Consider the following 19276-nt stretch of genomic DNA (forward strand, 5'->3'; position numbering starts at 1 on the left):
CTGGCAATTAGATAAGCAAATGGAATATTGGCCTTTTATTGCAAGGAATTTGGAGCACTAGAATAAAGACTTATTACAGTTGTGCAGAGCTTTGTGCACAATATTCCAGTTAAGATTCCAATGTTGTCATCCTTGTATAAAGAAGATTCCTGATTTAGAGGCAGTGCAGTGAATATTCACAAGAGTAATTCCTGAAATTAGAGGGTTGAGAGGTTGAGTAGATTGGTCTTTACCTGCTCCAGAAAAATGAGGTGAGATCATTGAAACATACAAAATATTGTTGGGGCTGGAAGGGCTGACAAGTGGAAGCTGTTTGCCTGGTTGGAGAGTCTAGAACTAGAGGCAAAAGGAAAAGGGATCAGATATTCGAGTAATGAAAATTTCTTCACTGAATTTGAAACTCCCCTGAATATTATGGATGTTCCATTGTTGCATATATTCAAGGCCAAGAGAAATCAATAGAATTTTGGACTGTACAGTGATTTTTTTTTTATCTTTTAGGGACTATATGGTGATTGAGAGAGAATGGGGAAGTTTGAAGTTTATTTATTAGTATCATAAGTAGGAATTGAGTTAAAGATCAGCTGGCTTAAAAGTACCTGATGCCTGACTCCTAATGTTTTTCAATTTGAATAGATGGGCTTGAAGAAGATATTTAATGAGGTTCTTAAAATAACGAACATTGATTTTTAACAGGGAAGACTATTTCCTTCATTTGGGAGCCAGTGTTCAGAATCGTTGTTTTAAAATGTTCATTGCAAAAATTATTTTTTCCTTTCCAATGCAGGTGAGAGGATTATTGTTAAAAGCAGCATTTTTCGTGCGTGGTGCCGAGGAATTATCACAGAACTGGTGCCATCAGGAAAAAATGAGAAGTCTAACAATGTAGAAACATACCCAATTACTGATATTGCAGCAATCCAAGTGTTCACGTTGGACTTTGGCCATTCGGAAATCTTTGTACTTCCAGGGTATTGCAAATTTAATTTTTAATGTGCTATAGGTTTCTCCTCTCTCCTTCCCCTGCTTCTTCCACCACCCCCACCCCACCACCACCAAGTTGCTGACTCTCATACCAGATGCCCCTAGAACTTCTAGGTGCCACATGAAAGTGAATCCATAAGAACCAACAGCCCCCTGATTGCTTGCCCAATCAACTAAATGTGTTGAGGCTGGATACGATCTTTAACACCATCAAAGATACAATTACCATCCAAACAACGTTCAAAAGCAGGAAATGTGCCGAGATTGGGTATTTTCTCCTCTTATCCCAAGATCAGCTATCATGTTGTGACTGAAACTTGCTAACTTAGCACAGAGCATGGATCAAACCTGTGATTTTCTGGTCCATTTCATTTGCTATGAGTCATCAGCAGAACTAGAAATATACCGCTATCATTCTTCTGTTTCCTCTTAGTGTGTCAGATTTATAGCTGGTACAGCCAATCAGTATGTAGAGATTTGCAAACTAAAGTACAATTTAATTTCAGATATACTCAGCAGCTGAACAAGATGCAACTCAAAATGAAATTAATTTAAGTCTGTTATTCAAATCTGCCATCTTAATGAAAAGACATAATAAACATTACAGGAACACGAGGTATAACTCTTAAAATTTCAAAGCAGCTGTGAAATACAAATAATTGAACTTTTGGCATTGTGGCACATGTGCACTTGTGGTTCAATCAATCATTTTGTGAAATATTGTCATTATGGTTTATTTTCTGCTGATCAGCATTTCATTTTGGAGGACAAAATGAGCTTCCATTATTTAAATCAATTTTGGTACCCAGTGAAAGGATATCACCTGCTGTTTTTTTGGTAAGCTTGAACCATCTGATGCAAATGAAGAAGATTGGGTACAATAGGTACAGCATATGCATTATTTTTGGAATGAACAAAAATGTTGAGATTAACTAGTGTGTGGAATAAATAACATGGGAATCTAAACGAAGTCACTAGAGGAGTCAGAGCTTGATTTCTTGCCATTCAAATAACCTTATTCATGGAAAGCGCTGGAAAAGGTGCTCAAGAGGTGCAAGCGTGCCTTGTGGCAAGGTCCATCACTTGGGGAGAGTTGCCACAAACAACAACAGCATCGGATGTGGGGTAATTGCATCCCAAGAGAAGTGCCAGTATCGAGATGCAGAATGTTGCAGTTGCAGTAGGAGGAGTCACTTAAGGCATTGATGTAGAAGCAAGCAGAGCATATACAGCCCAGAAATGGGGCAGGTGCCAGTCTATGGTATAGGGAAGTGTCAGTTAACGGAGCGGAGTGTTGTCATTAAACTATAGTGATGTGAGCAAAGTGGTCCCAATAACAATGGTATTGCCAGTAAATGGACATCCCGTGGAAATAGAAGTGGACACTGGGGCTTTGGCAACCATCCTAAGAGAGCAGATTTATTGTTACTCAGAATGCGGTCCAGTTGTTTAGGCTGGAGAGTGCTATAACCAAGCTAGCCACTTATTTCAGAGAGACACTTAAAATCAAGGGGCTACTATGATTCCAGTAGCCTACAGACACCAATCAGCCTAGATCCTGTTTTTTGTCACATTGGGATAAGAACGAAGTCTAAAGGGGTGCCACTGACTCCAACATGTTGGATTAGATAGACATAATTAAATTGAGTGAGAGAGGCTTAGACAACACCATTTGAAGATACCTCGAGGTTTTCCAAGGACAGCTGGGAAAAATAAGGGGCTACAATATATGTAGACCCTGAAGCCATGCTGAGGAATTACAGGGCTAGACCGGTTCCCTGTTCCGTTGGAAAAAGTGGAAATGGAACTTGCACATCATGAAGGTGTGGGCATCACAAGACCGGTGCAGTTTGCAGAGTGGGCCGCATTTATTGTTCTTGTCGTCAAACCAGTCAAGGTAGTTTGTAGAGAATTACAAACTGACTCAATTGGACAAGTATCCTGTACTTAGGATTGAGGATCTATATGCCAAACCGGATGACAGCTTACTTGTAACTTGAATCTTGAGTATATCTGGCTACCATTTGGAGTATCATTGGCATGTGTGGTTTTCAGTGCGCAATGGAAAATTTGTTACAGGGGTTACCCAGAGTTGCACTTTAGTTGATGTGTTGATTACTGGCTTCACGGAAGAGGAGCATTTGGCTAATGTGGAAGAAGTGTTGAAGAGATTCACAAATGTATGAGTGCAGTTCAGAAGAGAGAAGTATACTTTTGAGACTAGTAAACAAACTTATTTGGGTTACAAAAGGCTGCATTCCCAGGGGGAAAAAGTGAAGGTTATAAGGGAAGTACACGCTCCCAAGAATGCTACGAAGTTGAAATCCTCCCTAGATATGGTGAACTATTATAGTAAATTAATTTCAGACTTAGCTATCTGATTAGCATCCCTGCACACGTTATTGAGGAAACACCAAAGATGGTTCTCTTTTCCTGGAGTGTAGAAGAATGAGGGAAATTTGATAGAGGTGTATAAAATTATGGTGGATATAGATAGAGTGAATGCAAAGCAGGCTTTTTCCATTGAGGCTCGGGGAGGAAAAAAGGGTGGATTAAGGGTGAAGGGGGAAAAGGTTAAAGGGAATATTGGAGGGGGTTCTTCACACAGAATGGTGGGAGTGTGGAATGAGCTGCCAGATGAAGTGGTAAATGCGGGCTCACTTTTAACATTTAAGAAAAGCTTGGACAGGTACGTGGATGAGAGGGGTGTGGAGGGATGTGGTCTGTGGGACTAGGTAGAAAAATGGTTCAGCGCAGCCAAGAAGGGCCAAAAGATCTGTTTCTCTGCTGTGGTGTTCTGTGGTTCTAAGGTTTTGGAAAGTGCCTCAAAGTGAGGCCTTCCATTAGGTGACAGCGTGTGTCGACAAATCTACTGGTTCATTTCAATCCTATGGAATTTGAATCATGCTTTCTCACAGATTGAAAGATGAAATTGATGGCTTGCAAGTCAAGGACCCTCTCTGAAGCAGAAAAGGGATACTCCCAAATTGAAAGAAGGGTTAGCAGTGTTTTTTTTATATCAAGAAATTCCACCAATACAGATGTGGAAGGCATTTCACAATAGTGGTGGACCATAAATTGTTATTGGGGTTGTTCAAAGAAATACCCAGATCTGTGTGTATACAGTGTTGAGTGTTAGTGCTCTTGACATGCAAATACACCTTACAACATCGACCTGGAGCCTGGCTAGCTAATGCTGATGCTTTATGCTGTCTCCCAAAATCTGCATGTTCAACACTGTCCCACCAGTGCCAGAAGAAATTGTAATGGTTTTAAACTTCTTGGAAACACTGTTAGTATCCATGAAACAGATCAGAACTTGAACGCAAAGGGACCCTTTACTGTCAGGAATCAAGAATATGATTTAAGTGGATGTTTCAGGTTCGAGTTTGAGGCCGCAAAGCCTTACTTGATTTGAAAAGATGACTTAAGCTGTGAAGGCAGTATAATCTTCTGAGGGTCATGAGTGGTTGCTCCCATGCCAGGAGACAATTATTATTGAAAAAATAGCATAGTATCCACCCTGGCATATCAAAAAGTGAAATGTTGCTAAGAAGCTTTGTGGTGGCCCGGCATTGATGCTGATAGAACATGCAAAGTTAAGTAATGTGATCAGTGTTGAGAACAGCAGAACTTTTTGCTGCTGCTGCTCTGCATGCATGAGAATGGCTTGGTAGACCTTGGGTAAAGGTTACTGTTGACTTTGTAAGTCCTTTTATGAACTCGATGTTTCATTTTATTAATAAATGTGCACTCTTAAATGGACGGATGAAGTCAACTATCCTGTGCTGTGGCTGAAAAATTACATCAGTGATTGCAGTGATTTGGGGTGGCGTGGTGGCACAGTGGTTAGCACTGCTGCTTCACAGCTCCAGGGACCTGGGTTCGATTCCCAGCTTGGGTCACTGTCTGTGTGGAGTTTGCATGTTCTCCTCGTGTCTGTGTGGGTTTCCTCCGGGTGCTCCAGTTTCTTCCCATAGTTCAAAGATGTGTGGGTTAGGTTGATTGGCCATGCTAAAAATTGTCCCTTAGTGTCCTGAGATGCTTAAGTTAGAGGGATTAGTGGGTAATAATATGTAAGGATATGGGGGTAGGGTCTGGGTGGGGTTGTGGTTGGTGCAGACTCGAAGGGCCTCTTTCGGCACTGAAGGGTTTCTGTGATTTCTATGATTCTGCATCCTTGGAGTGTCAGACATCCTGGTTTCAGATAACAAAAACAGGAGTAGGCCATTCAGCTCCTTAAGCCTACTCTGCCATTATGATGGTGGATCATCCAACTCACCAATGTCCTTTGATTCCCTTCACCCAAGAGCATGTGCTTTCTGTGGTAGCGAGTTTCACGGGCTTACCTCTGAGCGAAGAAATTATTCCTCATCTCAGTCCTAAATGGTTTATCCCATATCCTTCAATTTATGACCCCAGTTCTGGAATCTCCCACTCTTGGGAGCATTCTGCATCTACCATATCTAGTCTTGTTAGAATTCTGTAGGTTCTGATGTGACACCCTCCCTCCTGCCCCGCCCCCGCCACCATTCTTCATTCCAATGAATATAATTCTAACTAACTTGATCTCCTCTTGTATGTTAGTCTCTCCAACCCTGGAATCAGTCTTACACCTTCACTGAACACCCTTCCTCAGACCAAAACTGCACAATTATCCAGGTTGGCTTCAAGGCTCTGTATAACTTCAGCAAGACATCTCTCTCCTGTACTTACTTCCTCATTATGAAGGTTCACATACCATTTGCTGTCTTTACTGCCTGCTGCACCTGCATGCTTGTCTCCATTTCTGCTGCTCCACTCTCATTTTGACCTGTCTGTCCTTGTCTGTCTGCACTGTTCCAATAAAAGCTTAACATTAAAGTTATGGAGGAACAGCAGATCTTTTGATTACAGCCTTCTGGGCTCAATATCAAGTTTGGCACTTTCAGATCCCAACCTTCTTTGTGTATTTTGTTTTTGGTTGGCCGCTAAGTAGTGATTCTGCTTTCTGGTTTGCATTTTCTCTGGATAGGTCTTTTGCTTCTTGTCCTGTTACTATCCCCTTTGCATCATCTTTCCTTTGCCATTTAATCTCCCATATTCCGTCCTATTTCACATCCCCTGGCCTTGAGTTCTGTCCTCCCCTCCTCACTTACCCTGCCTCCAAGCTCGCTTTGAATCAGCGATAAAATTTCACTTCTGATAGATTATCGTCCCTATATGTTACTTCTGTTTTGTACAGAAGCAACATATTGGGCCAATAACCTATCAGAATTGTATATAATGTGCTGAATGTTTCCAAAATTGTTTTTATTTCAAACTTCCAGCATCTGCAGTATTTTATTTTTGTATGGAATTTTTTGATTCTTTTTTAAGCCTAAAGTTGCATTTGCCACTCCAATCCCCAGCGACTGTTAGTAAGGTGATGTATAGCTGAACCATATATCCTTACCAAGGAACCTCCTGTGGTCCAATTTCTGGTCTCTGCTGGGTAAGCTGATTTCACCTGCGGAAGCAGTTTATACTTTAGGCTTCTCTGCTTGAACAGGAAGAGAAAAACTGGCCAGGCTTCCTAATCACTATTGACTGGTTCCGGCTTGCAGCTTGACTGAAGAGAGGATTGGGTGTAGCTGTACCTCCTTTTATTCTGGCCTACCACTAGATTGAATGTTGGGAATTTTTTATAAATACTTTTAAAAGTAATACATGGCTAAATGTGACATTTTCTTCTAATGTTATTATGCATAGAATTGACAGCCCTTTGAAGAAGTTGGAAGATAGTATGGCTACATACACATGCATCAGTGACTTGAACCAGTATGTACGAAAACTGACCCCTCAAATGAAAGCATTAAATCATATTCCTCCATTAGCTATCAAATGTTCTTTGAAAGACATTGTTCCAGCAAACCTGGTAAGTGGCTTGTATGTATTCTAAGCTATAAAGTCGTGTTTAGATGTTGGTGGTTGTTGTATTTGGTCTGCATGTTCTTCCTGGGATGTTTATGTAACTCAGCTTGCTCAGTATCATGTCATGTCATTTGTGCATTCCATTAAGTATATCTGTAGGTGAGTGTTGTCCATAGTGTTAACATCACTAGGCTAGCAACCCAGAAGCCCAGGCTAATGCTTTGGGACATGAATATTCAAATCTTGCCTTGGCAGCTGGTGGAATTCCAGTAGATGCAGTATTTCTCCCTCGTGCACGCGCATAGACACACGCGTGCGTGAAACATTTTTGTATTTGTTTGTTGCATGGTCTCAGTTGGCCCATCAATTTTTTCTTGTACCATGTAAGTTTCTAATTTTCTGGAAAGCAGTTTGTATATTTGTTCATTGACTACTTCTGTGATTGCGGTGTTACCTTTTCTCCCCATCTTCCATGGCAGTGTTTTCATTATTCCTTTCCTTTCTGAAGAAGGATCTTCCATGCTAATTTATAAAACGTGTAGTTTTGGAATAGATAAAGTGGAATATACCTAGAATCAAATGATAAGCTTGCATAAAATGTTAAATTAATCTATCTGATCAACTTAAATAGAGCAACAGTTGGAGTGTTGAAGCCAAGACTGAGTTTACACGAATTGTGGATAACAAAGCTGTACAAATGATAGTTTTGGGAGAGGATGGAGATAAGCTTCTTGTGGATTTGAAAAAACCTCCTATGGATAAGATGGAGAGTGATGTTCCGGTATCATTACGAGATGCACTCGTGTTCTTGGAATTGGCCAGGTATGTCAGAATATCCTTGAACCCCGGGTGGAAAATTTTAAATGCTGTGCTCTGGTCGTTTGGGATTATGGATATTGTTTTATTTTCAGTAATTAAACTGACTGAGGGCCTAATTTTAATGCCTGCTTTGCCTCCCAAACGTCTTGGGCCCTAATTTCAGGTGTTGAAATGTGAAGTCCAAATGTTTTCCCATTGTCCATGCTAGATAGTTATCCTGCATTTTTGGATCCATTTCTACCAGAAACAGGCTCAGACTGTATGAATGATTGTGTAATACTCTTGGCATCAACAGAAACACAGTAACTAATTTGGTTTCAAACTCTGCCAGATGAAAAGACATTTCATTAATTCATTGCATCACAGGTTATCAACAGCATCTTTTGTTGCATCTGTTCCTTTTAAAGGTGCCTGTAGCTACATTGATATATCACCTTTTTTTAAAAAACTGCCCAGCTTCATGCTGTGGCCAGTACACAATTTGATTTATTATAGCCACATGTATTGTACAGTGAAAAGTATTGTTCCTTATGTGCTATTCAGACAAAACCCACCGTACATTAAAGAAGGAAAGGAGAGTGTGAAAATAGTGTTACTGTCATAGCTAACGTGTAGGGAAAGATCAACTTAATGAGAGGTGGATCCATTCAGAAATCTGATGGCAGCATAGAAGTTGTTGTTGAGCTGCTTGGTACATGTCCTCAGGGGCGTGTATGGGATATCAGGGAGGGGTAATACCTTTTGGTGGGGGAACATGTTGCATCCTTTCAGGGCAGTTTGTCCATCCTTTGTCCCCACTTGGCACTCAGCTCTCACCTGTGGCTCCCTGTAGCTGTTTGCGTGCGACAGTGGCCACACCCCGGGCAAGCCAGCTAAACCAGGTGAGGGTAGCCGACGGGTCTCAACCCTCGGTGAGATAGGCAGATGTCTATCCCAGCATGTGAAGACAGAGTCCCGCAGATTGAGTGGAAGAGACCAATGGAAGGTCCAGCGGTCAAGAAGGCGGCCTCTGCAAGTGTCGTGGAACGCGAAGAGCAGGACAAGACACAGAAGACTTCCTAGTCATCCACTGCACCTAGTCCCATCTCCAGCTATCTTGACTCTTGTCTTGCACTGGATCTAGATGGGAATAGTCTGCTTTCCACATCTAATGTCTGGAATTTCACAATTATTCAAAGAAACATTTTGTCTTCATAAATCTGTTGTTTTCCTGCATCAAGTAACTCTTTTATTATCTTAGGTTTGTTAGTGAATATTCTGTTCCTGTACCAAACTTGGAAAGCAATATGTTACCCATGCAATATTATCCACCTGTTAAACCACCCTTCTTAAAAGAGATTCAAATGATGGTTACTCACATCAACAGCCCATTGGATTTCTACATTCAACTGGTAATTTTTACATTATACTGCAAGTGTTTAAGTATATTTGAAGAGCAAACTGTTTATGCAATTGGTATAAAAATTAGTGCTATCAGAATATTGCAAGGTATTTGATATTTCTGGTCAGATGTTTTTTAAAAAGGTACATTTTTATGGCGAAATGGAGGTTTTACCCATTTAAGATGATTGGTGCAAAATAGTATTACTTGGGACAATGACTCATTGACATTGAGTGTGGCCCTCAGATTTGGCACTATTAAGATGAGGTGCTTCCAATCCAGTAGTGTTTTAAAAGGAACTCTTGCAGTTTTGAGCCATGGAGAGAGAAGGTACTGGCATCCAGTGCAGGCTCGGAGATTGCCTGGTTTTTGAATCCAGAGGTACTGAAGAGGGAACGGATTTTTTTGAGGCAAGTTAGAAAATTAAGATGCATGGTGCAACGTGAAAAAATAATGGTGTGTATGTAAAGAAAGTTAGCTAACCACTAGAAATCGCAAGGGTGGGAGGGAAAATGGATGTTACTCCAGTTGTAGAAGAGTTAAAAATGGAGCTAACATTTGTTTTTGATATAGGGAGTGCCATCTCAAAATTGCTACTGATGAAGCAATTTTGATCAAAATTGCTACTATTAAAGGACTAAAAGCTTTTCAGAAGACAGATAAAATTTAGACCTGGCTTGTGTTAAGAAGCCTCAAGCGTCAGAGGAGGATGGCATATTTGATTGTGTTGAACACTGCCGTGAAGCGGAAGAAGGATAAAATATTCTGACAATCGCAGCTGAGGCTAATCTGTGCACAGTATTCCGTGCTAAGAGAATAGAAATTGCACCATCCTAAATCAAGATTACAGCACAATTGAGATTAATCAAATCGTACTTGAAATAGATTTTGGGTTGGGGTTCCTATCATGCCCTTGAAATGTGAAGCGGGAAATTGCACACTTCCAGGTGATTGATTTACCTTTTATTTTAATTTTATCTTTTATGCCTTAAATGCTTGAAAACCATCAATCAACTATCAGTGGGGTAGCACAGTGATTAGCACTAATACTCGCAGCACCTGAGACCCTGTTTCAAATCCCGGCTTGGGTCACTGTCTGTGCAGAGTCTGCACATCCTCCCTGTGTTTACATGGGTTTCCTCCAGGTGCTCCGGTTTCTTCCCGCAGTCCAAAAGACATGCTGGTTAGGTGCATTGGCCGTGCTAAATTCTCCCTCGTGTACCCAAACAGGTGCCGGGTTGTGGTGACTAGAGAATTTTCATGCTAACTTCAATGTTAATGCAAACCTACTTGTGACACTAACGAATAAACTTTAAATAATGGAAAAAATATCAGAGGAATCAGACATGTGGGAAAATATATGAAGCAGCTGGATGATTATCTAATGATTCAGTGCGACAGTGGCAGAGGTCCTATGCCTCATTCATCCTCGTGACCAGTCTTGATGAGTGTTAATAGATTATTCCGAGGGTGACCCTAGATAGAGCTTGACTGCATCCTAATCTGACAACTGTTTTCTGCCTCTGAGATGAAACATTTTTAACTGTTGGTATGTTTTTGCATTACATACTATTCAGTGAATTTAATCATTTAAAGAAGCAATTTGCTGGTTTTTCCCAGTAATCAATATTTTCTACTTCCCACGGCAGATGGACACTGTGGACCTCCTCATTCTTACAAGAAACATGTTTGAATTTTATACTGGAAAAGATGTCAATTTGGAGATCCTGTGTCCAGTTGTAGGACAAGCTTGTGCAGCACTCTTTGAAGATGGAGGGTGGTACAGATGTCAAATTAATGGTAAATATATTAATGAAATGTTAACACTTTTGATGACTGAAACTCTTTCCCTGTCATGTCCAAACTCCACAGTCATCAATCTTTATTTTTGATTGGAGTACTTCCTTGCAATCTGAGTCAAAAAGTAAAGTACCAAAAATATCATACATATTTACTCTGGATAATAGCCTTTAAGGTACCAGATCAGAAACCCCAAGGTATATTGTGAAGTCAGACCAAACCCCAACATTTTTCTATTTTGGCACTAGTGAGGATATGATATTTTACTCTAACATGATTTTATTACAGTTAACTATAACAAATTAATTTGCTTACCATTTAACAATTAAATAATATTTAAATATAACAAGAGACAATTCTTAACTGCTCAAAGGGTTAGCCCTATGAGTTCAAATTAAGGAAACATTCCTCTTATAAACTTAAATACCCACTTAAAATTGTATTTGAATTGCCTATTTTGGAGCTCTCAGATAACTTAAGAGTGAGACAGAGACAAGTCTTACTACTTTCAGAGCAAGACAATAATTGCTTAATTTGAAAATGAACGAAACTGTTTACCCTGCAAGCTTAGTTCCTCCCATTAAGCGCATGACAATCCCTGTCAATCAACCTAATCAAAACTCTACTCCGAAACCACGAGAGGAAGCCAACAAATGCAGTAGCTTAACTTCAAACAGACACTTCAGATCTAAAATGAGTACTTATCCTGTGCTCCCAGCTATCAATTTAAAACTTTTGGTAGACAATTCAGCATCCTGCAAAAATCTGAATTCTAAACATACCCCTTACAAGAAACATACGTCTCTTAAAGGAATAGTACCATCACATGTTGATTCATTAGTAATCTTCTTTCTGGAATCTTTCGCACACTACCTCTTAGTAACCTCTCCAGTCCTGATTTGATTCTATGGAATTAGCTCATTTTTGTCTCCTGATATCAGCACAACCCTTCTAGCCTTCTGCACCAACCCTATATAGAAGACACAGGAATGCTAATTTGTTTCCGGACTTGCCCGCTAGGCTCTGCAGTTTTAGGAGAGGGAAGTGGTGATAAGTGGCACCAACTGTTACTATAATTTTGTGACACCATTTCTTTCATGAACAAGAACCATGACGAGGCCCGTCCTTCAACAATTGCAATGCCTATTGCAATCCCCACCATCTGAAAGCTAAATAAACTGCAAGCATGAGACTGAGGCAGTGAAGTTGACGTAGATAGGATGCAAGACTGGGCGGAGAAGTGGCAGATGGACTTCAACGCGGATAAATGTGTAGTGGTCCATTTTGGCAGGACCAACGGGATGCAGGAGTACAATATCAAGGGTAGGCGTCTTAGCTGGATTGAAGAGCAGAAGGATCTTGGGGTCTGGGTCCATAGGACTCTTAAATCGGCATTGCAGGTGGAGGATGTGGTCAAAAAGGCGAATGGTGTACTGGTCTTCGTTAATCAAGGAATTGAGTTTAGGAGTCAGGAGGTAATGCTGCAACTTTCTAGGACCCTTGCCAGACCCCACTTGGAGTACTGTGCGCAGTTCTGGTCACCTCACTACAGGAAGGACGTGGAAGCTATTGAGGATGCAGAGGAGATTTACAAGGATGTTGCCTGGATTGGGAGGCATGCCTTATGAAGATAGGTTGAGGGAGCTAGGTCTCTTCTCCCTGGAGAGACGAAGGTTGAGAGGCGACCTGAGGTGTATAAAATGTTGAGAGGAATAGATAGGGTGGATTCTCGGAGGCTATTTCCCAGGGCTGAAATGGTCGTTAGGAGAGGACACAGGTTTAAGGTGCAGGGAAGCAAGTACAGAGGTGATGTTAGGGGAAAGTTTTTCACTCAGAGGGTGGTGAGTGAGTGGAATCGGCTGCCATCGGTGGTGGTAGAGGCAAACTCACTGGGGTCTTTTAAAAGACTTCTGGATGAGTATATGGGATCTAATGGCATTGGAAGTTACAGATAGTTCTATGGCTTGGCAGGTATAGATGTGATCGGCGCAACTTGTGGGCCGAAAGGCCTGTTTGTGCTGTAGTGTTCTATGTTCTATTCTTGATGTCAGCTTCTAGTCTGCCTAAACCATAGAAATTACATTGCATGATGCTTGAGGCTTTGAAACATTGAGTGATCAAGGCTCTGATATTTCTGTGCTACCTCTGATGCTGCAGTCACTTGGACCTCTGGCATTTTGTAGAACGTCTGCTTTAGGATCTTCCCTTCGGAAAAATTAGTTTCCATAAGAGCCATGGGCAGGTGATTGACTTCACTCATGTTTTCTATTGTATGTGATGTCTGAGCAAATGGCACCATCAAATATGTATTAAAACTGTTTTATTCGTGGCTTGGTATGGTGTCAATGCATTGAATTCCTCTGGAATTCCCTTCCATAAACTCCTGTCTTGCTGGGTCTTTCCAAATCCTCGGTTATTTTACTCCTGTATTTTTCTTTATTCTGTTTCACTTTTTTGTTTTCTGCCATGTATTTGAGTGGTACTGAACTAATTTACGAGTATTTGTAAATTAAAAGTTTGTATTAGCTGAAAAATGTTACAATCTTTAGTATTTCTCCAAGTATTTTTAGGAAATGCCTGGTTTTTGTACAGTTGCACTTCAGCTACTCTGGAGTTTTTTTTCTATTTAGTTAAAGCATCAGCAAAGTTAACAGGGTAAATTATTTGTTTCAGGCTTACCTGGACATAGAGAAGTTGATGTCAAATATGTAGATTATGGCAACACTGCAAGAATACCAGTAACAAATATACGGAAATTAAAAGAGGACTTTCTAACATTACCTATACAGGTAAGTGTTAACATGCGAATGCTAATTGCTAAAGTTGGAGGTCAGTCATCAGGACCTCTCCCTCTTTTTAAAAAAAACTCCTAAGTCTGTGAACTCTTTCTTCAAGTAATTACAAATGCTTCATACTGACAATGTGTGACATAAGTTTTTTTTTTATGCATTGACTTATGATCAGGAATGGTTTTGCTGATGGTAGTGCAAGCAAAATCAGTAACTTTTGGAAATAAGTTGGATAAATACATCAAAGGAAAATTTAGAAGCTGTTAGGCAGTGGGGAGAAAACAGGTGGAAAGAGGCTATTTGGATAGCTTTCAAGAAGCCAGTGTAGGCTGAATGGGCCAAAGGTGCCTCAGGGCTGTATCTTTCTATACTCATCTCCCTAATTTTTGGTGCAAGAGCTAAAATACTGTAGTTGCTGGAAATTTGAAATTAAAACAGAAATTGGCAGCATCTATGAACAGTATTTGCTGCTTGCAATTTTGATAAAAAGGGTTGCTGCGCAATATTAATTTTTTTCTGTGCACAGATGCCGCCAGAACTGAGTATTTTCAACATTTTTTTCAAATTCTTGGTAATTGACTTCTGCAAATTGGCTCTAATCCAAGAGTACCCTCTTCCCTGAGTGCTTGATATGTCCTTGACTTACCCAGGGTTTAAGATGAAACCTCTTTCAAAATCAGAGGTAAAAATTGGTTCAAGACCCATGTCGGATGCAAATGCGTTCTGAAAGCTTGTGGCATTTACTATCAAATAAACCTGTTGGACTTTTAACCTGCTGTTGAGAGTCTTACTGTGTTTACACCAGTCCAACGCCGGCATCTCCACATCATGGATGCAAAATGGACAGTGGATTATGATGACACAACTGAGGTCCCAAATGAGAAAAAAAGTAGCTAGTGTTGCTTGTGCTATTCGTTACTATCTTGCTTATTGGGGATGTTAATATTGTGCTTCCCTGCCTGTACCACAAAGTTATGCACTTAGGCTGCAGGCATAGGATGATCTCTTTAACATCAGCGTCACAAATGTTTGATGCACAGAAGGTTTTCCCAAAGTTAAAGCCCACAGAGTAAAGAGACAAGGTTTCCCAATATCATGTGCATAAATTTTTGTAGGAACCCTACATTGAGTATACCTAATGCCTACAGTTTATAGGTGAAAGGATGCTGATTTTCCACTGACAAGATTATGGTGCGCAGCCTTGAGATCTCGCTAATAAGTACTGAGGTACTCTGCTTTGGTTGGGATAGCCTGGCTGATTGAGAGGCTAGTAGGAAACCATGTGTTCTGTCATTTCCATGAAAACAGCTTGGAAGGCTCTCAAAGTCCATAACCATGACACCCTTTTAGGGTTTCCAAGTCAGATGCTTGACCCCAGAGTCAAGGTGGAACAGTTTGGGTTTCCATCGAGTTGAATTGCCACCAAAAGTTCCATTACTGCATGGCTGAAGAGATTGGTAGCAGGAGAAATGGCTGCTCACCTGGTCGGAGGACTAGAGACAGTAAGTAATATTGCTTCCAGGACATGATTGCAATGCATGAAAAAAAATGTCTGTATTTGCATATTTTTTGTCTTGCACTACATGTTGGACTTGCACTGCTGACCTTTTTACTCCCCCAGATTACTGCACACTTCGCATCACGTTTTTTACGCCCCTACTGCAGTGGTCTGCACCACTACCTTTGCTGCTGACTTGTTTCAACTCAGTATATCTCTACCACCTTTCACAAATGCATAACACTATTTTGCCTTGATGTTTGTTACAGTTTTTCTCAATTTTTTTTAATACTCTCAAACTCCGTAATGGGGAACAGGTAACCACAAGAGGAAGGCTGCATTTCATTTATATGGTGTTCTACATTTTGAAAAAAAACAGTTGGCTTGATGCCAGGGATGTGGCCCTTGGTGAAGTTGGGGAATTTGCCTTCCCTCGTTCCTGTCTCACTTAAAACTCACCTGTATACATCATGCATGATGCGCTAACAACTTATCCTTTTTTCTCCATTTCAAATTCAGAAGTTAAGCAACCTTCAGGTTGGCTTGGTGTTTAACACACTTGCAGATAACTAGCATCCCTCATACTTCAGATCGTAGCCTTGAGGGGTTTGTTCATTTAAGATGCACACAGCACCACTGTGTGGAAACAAAGACATTTAGATAGGCTGGCCCTGGAAACAGTTTAGGTACTAATTTTTCCATGCTTGACTGATGGTAATCCACATGAGCTTTGTAAGGATATTGATCTGCTTGACCACTTGCATATAATACAGGGAGAACTTATAACCTGCTTGTGCACACTGCATTAAGACAATGCAGTTAGCTGCAAAGCAGTTTACTAGCTCAGAAAGCATTGCAGGGCACCATGCAGTATCGGAACTTTTGGTGGCAACTCTCAATTTCGATGGAACTGTTCCACCTTGACGCTGGGGCCAAGCATCTGACTTGGAAACACTGAAGGATGTCATAGTTATGGACTTGGAGAGCCTCCTAGGATGTTCTCATGGAAAGATAGTACATGTGGTCTTCTACCAGCCTCTTAATCAACCAGACTATCCCCAGCAAAGCTGAGTACCTCAGTACTCATTAGCCAGATCTCCTCAAGGCTGCCACCATAGCCATTATCCGAGGAAATTCAGTATCCTTTCACCTACTAAACTGTAGCCACTAAGGACACTCATTGTAGATTTCCTACAAAAACTTATGTGCGTGATATCAAGAAACCTTGTGTCTTTACTCAGTGGGCTTTAACTTGGTAAATCTTCTGTGTGACACTTTTTATCAAAGATCTTTTGGAAGTCCATATAGACCGCATTAAGTGCATTACTGCAATCAAAAAATACCAATAAAGGTGGCACATTTTTGATTGTCAATAGATTTTGATTTTCTTTGTAGATGATGTAATTGTGCACTTGCTCTGTGTTTCAGGCTTTATGGTGCAGATTGTCTGATGTGGAACCCATCAACAGCATAGAAGGATGGAGTGACTTTGCAAAGGAAAGGTTTCAACAACTCACGTTGAACAAATGCATGTGGTGTTGTGTAACTTGTAAGTGATGCATTTCATTTCATGGTTCTTGTTCAACTGCTGACCTTCCAATGTTTCTCTTGCTGACCATCTGTAGTTCTCTGATAAGGCTGATTTTTTTTTTCCCCTTGAAGCCTTGATGATGCTGTTTCTGTGCTGTTGGATAGTTGCACATCTTGTATATGGTAATAATGTGCAAGGTTCTCACTAATGACAGGATAATTTGTAGTAATAAACACTCAACTTCAGATAATGAAGGTCATAGGCTGGATTTTCCCTGCCTTCCAGGCCCCATGTCACTTCCATGTAGGGTTTTGGAAGTCCTAAAAAGGCACTTCCTGGGGAGCCATGAACATGGGAAAGCCTGCTGGGGAGTCTAGGGACGTCCTGAAGGGTAAGTGCAAAATGATTTGATACTTAAGATGTCACTGTTTGATCTACTGTAATGTAGGTATGTTTTTCATAAGTGATGCTAGCATTATATAATTCATTGCAATATTTTTCCAATTGTCAAAAGTGCCACAATACATGAAAAAATGTATTTTAAAAAGTCTGGTCAGCCTCTCCATGTTTTGTGCTGAGCTAAATTGATGACAGCTCTGGCTGGCTGTTCTTTAAAACTAAAGGAAGGATTCTGTAGCTGCTTCCCCACGTTTAATTGACAGGCAGTACACCTGCTCTTCTCCATAAATGGAAATGGGACACTGCTGTTTTCAGTTTCAGGAAGTGTAGCTGGGACCTTACTATGATAGCTGGAACCAATATGAATGCTTGGCTGGGTTTCAAAAGCTAAATTGTCTTCAATTTAGCTGTTAGTCTATTGATCTAAAAATGATGCTTCTGAGATGGTGTAATGCAAGAATATGTCTGACTTTTTTTTCCCTTTGTTTACAAACCTAATGAGCACCAAGAATCACTTTCTTTTCCACTGGATAAGATTTTCTTTTCTTTCCTGTGTCAATGATGGCATGTTTGAATTGGAGGTTTTCTTAGATTGTTGAAGGTTTAATTTTTTTTGGTTTCAAAATAATTCCATTGCTATTGCATGGCTCAACAAAGATTCTACATTGTGGATACCAGATAACTGACAATGAAGAATGCATGAATGCACCTCCTTAGGTGCCTTGTAGGACATGTGGGGTGGGGGGGGGGGGGGGGGGGGTGTGGGGTGGGGGGCTGGTGTGGGGCGGGAGGAGGGAACAAGTGGGTGGATTAGTAGGATCTGAGGGGTCATTGAGGTTTCGGTGGGAGAGAAGGATGTGGCTTAGGGGCCTTTTAAATTTTGTTGGAAGCTGAATTGAAGTATTGGAGAACCTTACGAGCACAAGAAATAAGAGGAGCAGACCATGTGGCCTGGCAGGCCTACTGTGTCAGTCAGTAGAATCATGGCTGATCTTGGAATTCTGCTCCACTTCCATGTTTGCTGTGCATATCCCTCCATTCTGTGGCCAAAAATCTGTCTAACCCAGGCTTAAAATATATTCAACAATAGAGCATTGGCAACTGTCTGAAGGAGAGAACTTTAGAGATTCATGACCCTTTGAAGTAATGTTATTGTAAACAGCTGAAGGGATGTGTTTGATACAGTCTGTCAGTGGTTGTAGTGAATGGCCTAAGTACCACAGTACTGATGCTACTTGTGTTTGACCAAGTCAGGCTCGCAAAATTATAGAACATAATGTTTAACCTCGATATAACTTCATGACTGGGCAGTATTTGCTGAACAATCCTGAGTCCACTAAGAATTGCACTAACAGCGAATTAAAGATTATCAGACAGGTTGCAACGCAATGTATGTGGTGTTTCTCGATTTTTCAAAAGGTGTTTGATAAGGTGCCGCACCAAAGGTTGCTTCAGAAGGTTAGGGGGCATGGAGTTGGGGGTAAGGTGTTAGCGTGGGTAGAGCATTGGTTGTCTAATAGGAGGCAGAGAGTTGGTATCAGTGGGTGCTATTCTGATTGGCAGTTGGTGACTAGTGGAGTGTCGCAGGGATCAGTGCTGGGGCCTCAGCTATTTACCATTTATATAGATGATCTGGAGGAGGGGGCTGAGTGTAGGGTAATGAAATTTGCTGATGACACGAAGATGAGTGGAAAAGCAAATTGCGTGGAGGGTGTGGAAAGTCTGCAGAGGGATCTGGAAAGGCTGAGCGAGTGGGTGAGGACCTGGCAGATGGAGTATAATGTTAGCAAGTGTGAGGTTATCCACTTTGGCAGGAATAATAGTAGGAGGGATTACTATTTAAAGGGCGAAAAGCTGCAGCATGCTACGGTGCAGAGGGACCTGGGGGTCCTTGTGCATGAGTTGCAAAAACCCAGTCTGCAGGTGCAGCAGGTGACCAAGAAGGCGAATGGGATGCTGGCCTTTATGGTGAGGGGGATAGAATATAAAAGCAGGGAGGTTTTGCTGCAACTGTGCAGGGCACTGGTGAGGCCGCAGCTGGAGTACTGTGTGCAATTTTGGTCGCCACACTTGCGGAAGGATATTTTGGCCTTGGAAGGAGTGCAGAGGAGGTTCACTAGGCTGATACCGGAGATGAGGGGGTTAGACTATGAAGAGAGACTGAATAGACTGGGTCTGCACTC

General features: G+C 41.1%; 1 protein-coding gene across 1 annotated transcript in view; it reads left to right on the forward strand.

Moving 5' to 3' along the window:
- Positions 1-19276, forward strand: part of rnf17 (ring finger protein 17) — a 137572-nt gene that overhangs the window by 65666 nt on the left and 52630 nt on the right. The window contains exons 15-21 of the mRNA XM_080197804.1: positions 788-971; positions 6715-6880; positions 7508-7698; positions 8936-9086; positions 10726-10876; positions 13550-13665; positions 16592-16712. Coding sequence (XP_080053930.1) covers positions 788-971; positions 6715-6880; positions 7508-7698; positions 8936-9086; positions 10726-10876; positions 13550-13665; positions 16592-16712 — 1080 coding nt within the window. The remainder of the gene's footprint in view (positions 1-787; positions 972-6714; positions 6881-7507; positions 7699-8935; positions 9087-10725; positions 10877-13549; positions 13666-16591; positions 16713-19276) is intronic.

The sequence above is a fragment of the Carcharhinus amblyrhynchos genome, chromosome 10 (genome assembly GCF_965287045.1).
Source record: "Carcharhinus amblyrhynchos chromosome 10, sCarAmb.v2.hapA, whole genome shotgun sequence".
NCBI classification, from domain to species: Eukaryota; Metazoa; Chordata; class Chondrichthyes; order Carcharhiniformes; family Carcharhinidae; genus Carcharhinus; species Carcharhinus amblyrhynchos.